At 42.8% G+C, this 8,740-nt stretch overlaps 1 protein-coding gene across 1 annotated transcript in view; it reads right to left on the reverse strand.

Annotated features, from left to right (window-relative positions):
- bmi1a (bmi1 polycomb ring finger oncogene 1a) overlaps positions 1 to 8,740 on the reverse strand; it is a 16,545-nt gene that overhangs the window by 3,224 nt on the left and 4,581 nt on the right. Inside the window, exons 9-19 of the mRNA XM_020609626.1 lie at positions 5,358 to 5,595; positions 4,502 to 4,538; positions 4,216 to 4,350; positions 3,911 to 4,007; positions 3,329 to 3,384; positions 3,006 to 3,053; positions 2,690 to 2,798; positions 2,080 to 2,119; positions 1,676 to 1,774; positions 1,432 to 1,512; positions 12 to 314 (exon numbers count right to left, since the gene is read on the reverse strand). Coding sequence (XP_020465282.1) covers positions 12 to 314; positions 1,432 to 1,512; positions 1,676 to 1,774; positions 2,080 to 2,119; positions 2,690 to 2,798; positions 3,006 to 3,053; positions 3,329 to 3,384; positions 3,911 to 4,007; positions 4,216 to 4,350; positions 4,502 to 4,538; positions 5,358 to 5,595 — 1,243 coding nt within the window. The remainder of the gene's footprint in view (positions 1 to 11; positions 315 to 1,431; positions 1,513 to 1,675; positions 1,775 to 2,079; positions 2,120 to 2,689; positions 2,799 to 3,005; positions 3,054 to 3,328; positions 3,385 to 3,910; positions 4,008 to 4,215; positions 4,351 to 4,501; positions 4,539 to 5,357; positions 5,596 to 8,740) is intronic.

Here is an 8,740-nt window from a genome sequence, read left to right on the forward strand (position 1 = left end):
GTCGGGGCGGCCCTCGGGTGTTTCCTGCCGCTGCCGAGCTGGTTGATGGCCCGTCCGGGGGTCGGTGGGTTGGCGGCCGGGGTGCCGTTGATATTGTTGGGGCCGTGCGGGTGCGGGGACTGAGCTGGCGTGCCCGGGCTTGGCAGCGAAGAGGACGTGGACGGAGCCCCTGCGGGACTCCCGGCTTTGTCGCTGGCAGAGTCGCTTTCTGGCCCGGATCTGCTGGCGCTGTTCTGGCCCTCCTGCTGCGCGTGGCTCACCTTCATCTTCTTACAGCTGGGCCGGACCCGGTACTTCAGGGGAAGGGGACCGTTCTAAAACATTGGGTTGAACAACAGTTTGATTAACGACGCACAACTATTAACATCTAGAGATGTTTTAGACGCTGAATTTAACTTAAGCTCCAGGGTGCATTTGTCCAAATATTCGTTGGAACGAGAAAGGTGGAAGTGGGTTTGTACCAACACATGCACAATCTATATATTACATTAGCATAATCTGGGCAAAAAAAATGTGAACAGCTCACATACATTCACCGGCCACATTCTTCGTTACAACCGGTGTTGTACGAGGCTACAATACATTGAGATGCTTTCCTAATAAGCTAATCCTCATGTTTGTAGCTGGGGAGGACAAAAATATAGACAGCTAAATATAATGTAGTCCAGTACAACACCAATTTTAACTATGACCTCAATAATAAACATAGAATTGAATTTATACATTTCTGACAGATTCATCAAAAACTGAAACATTTTGAGCTTCATAAACACAGATGTTAAGGTGGAAATGTTGCACTGAAGTGCATACAGCTGTACCTAATAAAGTGGCCGGTGAATGCATTTTCCTGATGTTCCTTAGAAAATACAAAAATTAAATAATTTTCAGGTTTGAATTTTTCAGCTTCTCCAGGAATAAACGCATTACAAGTTACAAGATATGTTGTGCAAGACCCTTCAGCAGCCTTCTGTCTGGATTTCATGTACAAATGTAGCTCCTAACAATATTTTTTAATTGACTAGATTGGTGTCTGTTGTACAACACAAAGCTAAAAACTACTTGTGCTTTGTAAAAACCGCTGCATTTGGTGCAGATCAAATCTAATGAAACCTATCCTCTTGAACTTGGTGTTAATTGGTAAAGAACAAATAAATACATTAATAAAAACCCTAATCAACCTCATTTCATGGTTTTTAAAAAAGTGGCTAGCTGTAAATAGGCTACTTGTATTTGAAATTACGCCATAATTACAGCAACACCTTCATTTGATTCTAACAAAACTTGTTATACATTTTTACATAAAAGTATTTCATTCATTTGAATAAACTGATAAGATTAAGGACATTTAAGAATTTAGACTCCTCAGCAGTTTAGATAAATTGACATCAAGTCTTCTCTTCGCCCATTAAAGGTCTTAAAAAGGTGTCTTACCCGTCTCCAAGTATAGATATATGCTATATCCATTAATGTGTAGTAATCTTTCAGAGGCTCATCTTCATACATGACTTCAACCTAGAAAGAATAAGTCTTTTTAGTATCAACAGAATAAAACAGGAAATATCCAGTAAAATTTGGAACTAATCTTGATATTACAGTCATCTTTAACAGACCGATTTTCACACAAATCATTTAAATGTCCAGTTTTTATTTGTCAGTAAATAGAAAAAAAAAGGACCTGGTAGGTGTTTGGAATGTCCATTTTGCTGCGCAGAAACTTCCTTAGATGCATGACTGTCATGGCCGCTGGACATTGCAGGTACCTCTTGTTGGCCACCTAGATCACATTATAAATAGTACACATTTGTATTAAAAGGTATATTGATATAGGGGACTGCATGTCTAGATGGATACAGGCTGGTCCACCTTAAGAACCAGCAGAAGAATTTGCTTTACACAAACAATGCTTTTCCTAATGCAATATTTAGTTAAACTGTGTCAACAGATTTGAGTTGAGGTGGTGAATTAAACACTCACTGGGCCTCAGAATGATAAGGAGCTTGCAGTGTGTTTCATCTTTACCTGGTTACAAAGAATGTTGAGAAAAATAATTTAGGCCAAGAATGTGGCCCAAATCAATACCTGATCTTTACATTGCTTGTCCTCCAGTCCGCCCCCCAATCTGCACAAAATCAAAAGGGAAAAACAACAAGTGTGTAATATTTGTTTTTAAATACCAATGGCAGGCAGAAATATAGTAACAAAATAGGATTATCAATTAAAAAATAAAAATAAAAATTTTGTGAGCAGGTTGAATTAAAAGTAGCCTTTGCTAAATGACTCTTTCTTTCCCACAGTTTGTGATTTTTCATTTAATGTGAGACACCGTAGTCGTGGCTTATTGCTCATGTCAGTAATATCGCAAATAAACTACAGTCCACAGAAAAAAAAGTAGATAAATTGTAAATATAAAAATTGCTATCAATATCTTGACATAATTTCATACAAGGATATTAAGATTATGTCCAAAAATAATTATTGGAAAAATGCCATTTTTTATGTTGAGAAAATATAACAGTTGGAGCAGTGAGGGGCCGGGTCACATGACCTGCGGTTTTGTGAACAGATTTCCTCTGGATTTAATGCAGTGTCTTGTCTGAGACATGTGACAATAACCACTGTTGTACTGACATTTTTAAGCCTGTTAAGAGGACAACAGTTCAACAGCCAAGTGGCTTTAACATACACCTACCTGCTCTGATCAAAGAACTCAATAGAGAGGCTGATGATCTCATCATCTGTAATGATTCTCTTGTCTTCATCTGCCACCTCTCCACGATCCTCATTTGATCCATTTGAAGCTGCAAAAAAGTAAAAAAATAGAATAAAATAAAATAAAAACCACATGCACACAGATGGGCTGATGTATATACAGAAACATACAAGTCTAAAAATGCATAAATATATACATGTTTGCATAAAGTGGGTACAAAGCATGAAGTGGCTCCATTCTTTCATCTGAAAACTAAGGAAAATGTGTCTGCCTCTGACTGAAGCAAGCAACTCACCATCCACCGGGTGCTCTGCGTAGAAGTCTCTCCTCCTCTTCATTTCATCTGAGGACATTCAGAAAGGCAACTCACTACCAGGCTGCTCACTTTGTTTTCACAGAATTATCATTTCAGGGCTGAAAATAATGTGGCATATACAGTGTAACACAAAACAAAGACAGTATAAAGTAGCAAAAACAAGCTGATGTGATGACAGCAACAGTGACTGAAAAGCAGCACAACACTATATATCCACATCTAGTCACACACACGTACTTTTTTGTATTTGGGGAAGGAAGCTGATTAATAATGTATTTATTCTTATGAATTCACGCTCTTACTTTTGAAGAGGCCGGGGACCAGCTTGTACACGATGTCCTGTAGAGTTTTGTCGGACCTGGAGAGGAAGACAAACTTCAGTCACATCACTGAGACACTGAGCATCAACATCTGCAGTTCAAACCAGAAAGAAAGTATCCGACAGCGGAATTTGTCTTGTTCTATTCAACTTTTGGATAAAATGACAATCCTATGACTTAAAATCATGTGTTCTTGTCTGTAAATTCTGTGCACACATATGCACTTTGAATAAGCATTCGTAGCTGGTATTACAGGCTGTAAAAATCTCTAAGGGGTCTGTAACTAACTGGTCCTTATGTCTGAATATTTTAACCAATTACTGGCTGTTCAATTGGAAAACAAAGAGTAAAATCACAAAGACAGAAAACAAAAACTGTCATTGCGTTGTAACATCACAAATGCATAAAATGGACTCTTTATATTAGAATATTTAAAAAAAATACTTAGGTGCATCAGTTCAACCCACTATGAGACAAAACTAAATCCAAGCAATGAAAGACAGATTTTAATCTACATAAAGAAAATGAGAAAAACAAAAACACAGTATATGGCACAGTTCTCACCTAATGTTCAGCAGAGGCTTTGTTTTATGTACTTGTACGTCACAGATGGGACAGTATTTGCTGGTTTCCAGGTAGCGTACAATGCACATCTTGCAGACTGCAAACAACAGAAAAAGAAAATTGTCAATATCAGATTTCATCTCTGAAAAATTCCTGAGTCTGAACCAGAACCTGTGTCAGTGCATGTGCAAGGAAACGTGGTAAAGATTAATGTAGCCTTCACCTTCCCGCGACACTGTGTCACAGACATGTATTATTTCAATGTACAAAAATAAGATGGAAAAAAAAAAGTCATTATTGCTCACATGAGTGAAGACATTCGATGATGGTGGTGGCGTCTATAAAATATCCTCCACACAGGACGCACATGAGGTGGGGGTTGAGCTCAGTGATCTTTATCCGGGTCGTCCGATGCATGGTGGAAGAAAGGAACAACAATCCTGCGTGGGAAAAGAAAAACAAGTCAAAGTGATGTGAGCGCGCGTGAGCGCGCGTGCGCGGCAGGCGGGGAGGCATCAGACCACATGGAAAAGGCTGCTGTTTTTTTTTTTGAGTGTGTTAAAGCAACATCGTCTTTTATGCTGATCTTACCATAAGCAAATGGGAAGGCGTTCAGTGGCAGATTGATCTGCAGAGAACAACCATAAATCAGTCACTTCCACCCAGAGATCGATGGATCTCCACGGTCCTCTCACATGAACATGGTTTAACACGTGGCAACAGCAGAGGAACACTTCAGGTCTATCAGGCAGCCAGAATCAAGATGTAAAAGGTTTCTCAGTTTTAAAACTCTGCCATGGCACAGAAAATGTTGGGTGTCATTCCAAATTTGGACGCAAAGTGTTTGGTGTTTATATGCGTAATGCGACACACAAGCTAAACAAATCCTTGTCTGGACGAGTCAAGGAGAGCAAATGTCGGGACAGAGTGAAGAGAGAAAACAAAAAAAAAGACTCTGACCAGCCCCCCATCAAAGCCTTTAACATAACAGTCATCGCATATTTGAATCAAACATTTATAGTTAGTTGGTAACTGCGCCACTTTATTAAAGAAATTTGGATAATTTTGACATTTGGGTTGAAAATAATATTAGGAACAACGAGCGCAGCGCCTCGGGGTGAACGTGGGCGAAAAAGGGGAGAGGGGGGGGATGATAGGAGACAGCGTCAGGTGTGCCACACAGGGTATAGGAAACCTGAGCGTTTCTATGGCAACTCCTTTTGCATTTTAGCCCACATGGCTGGTCGCCAGTGACCAGAACAAGGCAGGATGTCTAACCAAAACAGTGTGCAGAGCGGGAACAAGGAGGGACCGGAGGCTCCCCGTTCCTCTGCGCGCACAGACAGCCGCTGGACTGCCAGGCTGCCGACAGCACGGCTGCCCTTTTGTGGAGGGAAAAAGACAGCACGGCTGCCATTTTGTGGAGGAAAAAAAGCCCGTAGCCTACCGGTTCAAAGGACTTTCCTTCGAAATGGGGCAAATACAGCCAATATCCGATGCGTTTACACGAGCTTCCCAAATCCGTATGGACACAGAAAGGAATGCATGTGCCCGACTCGGAGAATAATATCAGCCTTATCCCCGCTCGCTTTGCCCCGTGTTTTTCACGCGTGTGCGTGATAATCACTACAGTGTAGCACCAACATGGCCAGACAGCAGCGACTGCGCTGAAGTTGAAGCGCTGACTGGATCATATTTATTATCAGCTCCAGTCCCACGGCGCTCGTTTTCCTACACTTTGTCAGTGGCTCTAACTTCAGCCCACCGACCCGTTCGGTCTGACCAGACGGGTCTCACCCGATGCCAAAGTATCGTTGTTTTCTGATTTTTATCCAAAAGCCTGTTTATGATCAGTAAGGAAAACGTATCTTGGGAGGCTGGAAAACAATAATCAAAGCATATTAATAAAGGCGGGGGGTGAAACGTCCATCAGGGTCATCCATTGCTGCCATATGAAAAAATAAAACGCCAGGTCATGAAAGGTTTCAGTGTAGCCCACTGAGTGCTCGGGAGGAGGCGACCCTTTTAAAAGCTGCCGGGCCATCGGAACCCACACGCCCCTAACAGCTCTCCTCTGAACAGACCACTGCAGGCAGGTTGGGACAGCGACTCCGTTCAAAGAATGCCTCACACATGGTTAATGATGGATAATGTCTACATGTATGTGAGGGAGCCTGTTGCGCCATTAATCGATTGGCTGGTGTTTGGACAAGTGCCCTCCTGTCGTGGGGGAGCTGCAGGCTCACTTTGTAAAAGTTCCAGTCAATCACTCCGCAAATCCAAACGTATTCAGTGTGGGACCGAATACACAGCAAAATGGCTGCATCACCAGCCAGCAACCAGTACAGTGTGGGCAGATGTCGTCAAGGGATCCATTCTGGATTCAGTTATTAATCCAGTCAAGTTTAATATAGGATTAAACCTATAGACAACATCAGAAATCTTCCTTTTAAACGCGCATGAGGATTTAATTGTTGATAACACATCAGAATTGCTACTGACACTGCATTTTGTTTTCAACAACACATTGGAATATTTCTGTCGGTTCTTGCAACGATCCAGAGTCCTTCCCCATTCATTCCCTAACGTGCAGGTTCCCCTTTCAGGCAAATATACAGCAGCTGGGAATAACCCAATAAAAAACGGCAATGCTGGAGACCAAGACTTCACATTATCCGTTGTCAGTCAATTTAGAAAATGGCAAATTAAGCAGCTATGTGGCGACTCCCGCGCCATTAAAACTAAAGTCAACAAAGGAGTAACTTCCATTCTGCCTATATTTCTCATTACACACCAAGTCTGTTGGCTACACTACCAAATCACAGACCTGTGTCAGCCTGCAAACCCGAGTGGGTGGGGTGGGAGGGTGGGCTACATTAATTTAACCCATTGACTCTACACACTGACAATAGCTTTCGCGAGTAAAATGATCATTTTTCCCCACCAAGAGGGAAGAAAGCCCTGGTTCATGTCTGCCTGTCGTAGCCTATCACCACATTCAATATATGAAGGTGAAAATCCATAATGATCTTTAATGTTCACAAGCAAACTGCTCACAGCTCATGTGAATCCAAGCGAAATCATCGATGCCCTGGCAGGTTTGCGAGACACAGACAGCCTTTGTATCCCGCCCCACGAGTCGCCCAGATAAACATTGTTTTAATTTCTCAGAAACCCAGCCATCAGTCCTAATCAAGAAAACAATACTCCATGGCATAAACAGCCACGGTGCATATTTGACGGGGACCCAGTGTTTGTGAAGAAGTTATGAAACAATTATGCACAACAGCAATGGTTTGCCTTCTTGTCACGTTCATGGGAGCAGCCCAAGTTAAGTTAATAAATCCAGTGTTTGGTCATATACGCACAAACCCAACATGACACCCAGCTCACAACACCACAAACATCCCAACTCTATAATATGAAGCCGCTGTGTGGAAATCTGAGCACAGCAGGAACGTTTGGAGCACTTGCTACCGTGGACATCTCAGCCAACCCAGCCTGATTCGCCCGAGATCTCCCAGTTTACATAAATCTAAAGTGCGCAATGCAAATCCCAACCTTGTTCAACTTGTAGGGACAGATTACTGAACAGCAGATAATACAACACAGGGCGTGCGCGAATCTTAATTCGCGTTTGTGCCTGAACGGGAAACATCTTTTACAAAAAAGTGGTGCGCAGACACACGGAGCTCCACGTCGCTGTTCGCTGCAGCCACCGTTGAAAGCTCCACATCCACCGCTGGATTGGTTCGTAAAAAAACGCAAAAGCACAAAGCCCAAACCTCCCCCTCTGCCCCCGGTAGTTAGAAACGATATCGAATAAGACATACCTGAAGGCTGGGCTGGAAATTGGTGGGTCTGGAGGCGAACAGACAATGAAAGTTGCGAGGCGATCAGCAGAAAATGAATAGGAGCAGAGCCGCCATCTTGAAGCAGGCTGCAGACGCTGTCAGTGGCGGAGAGCGCACGGCGGACCGGACCGCATTTCAGACGTGCTAATAAAACTCTTTTCCTATGCGTGCGTGTCTGTCCTGTGGCTTCACACTAGCCTCCCCAGGCTTAGCTTCGATAAGACTCCCACTTCGGCACCGATAACTTTGCCTCCAAAATATCCGCTTCCCCACCAGTGAAATGCAGCAGTGTGTATGTGCTCTGTGGAAACTGACACCGTCCCCAAAATGGCTTGTAGTTCGACCGCCCCGCTTTGGTCACGTGGTCTCATTGCTTAAGGGTGCCTAGGAATTACTGTCGGTGTATGCTGTGTCTCTGAATCTACTACGTATGATTAAAAAAATAACACACAAAGCACATACATGTACACATGAATCGGATTTAACAACTAAATCCCACAAAGCACTCAACAGTCTGTGCTTTGCATGAGCTGAAATGACACCAGGCAGCTACTTAAGGGCGCCTAAAATTTACTGTCGGTGTATTCTAGTTTTTCTAATGTAGGCTATGACGCATGGTTTAAAATAACCCATTACGCACATCCTACACTTTTTAGCACCAAAAGCCACAGTCCACGCACTACCCGGGCATGTCCTTCCTTCACTCAAATGGCACAGTTTTGAAGCGTCTAGAAAGTGGGCTACAGCTGCTGATGGTGTTTATGATGTTAAAAATTACCTGCAGTGCACACACACGCGTGTGCGTGCCGTTTTGACCGTCAAAATGCCTTAATCCGTTCACTATAACATGAACTTACTGCAACAGACAGCTACCTTACTATGTTATAGCAATCAATAGAGCTTGTAGTCGCTTTGAGACTCACGCACTTGGATAAAATACGCCCATGTGAATGGCTCCGGTGTCAAACCTTTGTCG

The sequence above is a fragment of the Monopterus albus genome, unplaced genomic scaffold (genome assembly GCF_001952655.1).
Source record: "Monopterus albus unplaced genomic scaffold, M_albus_1.0 scaffold100.1, whole genome shotgun sequence".
NCBI classification, from domain to species: Eukaryota; Metazoa; Chordata; class Actinopteri; order Synbranchiformes; family Synbranchidae; genus Monopterus; species Monopterus albus.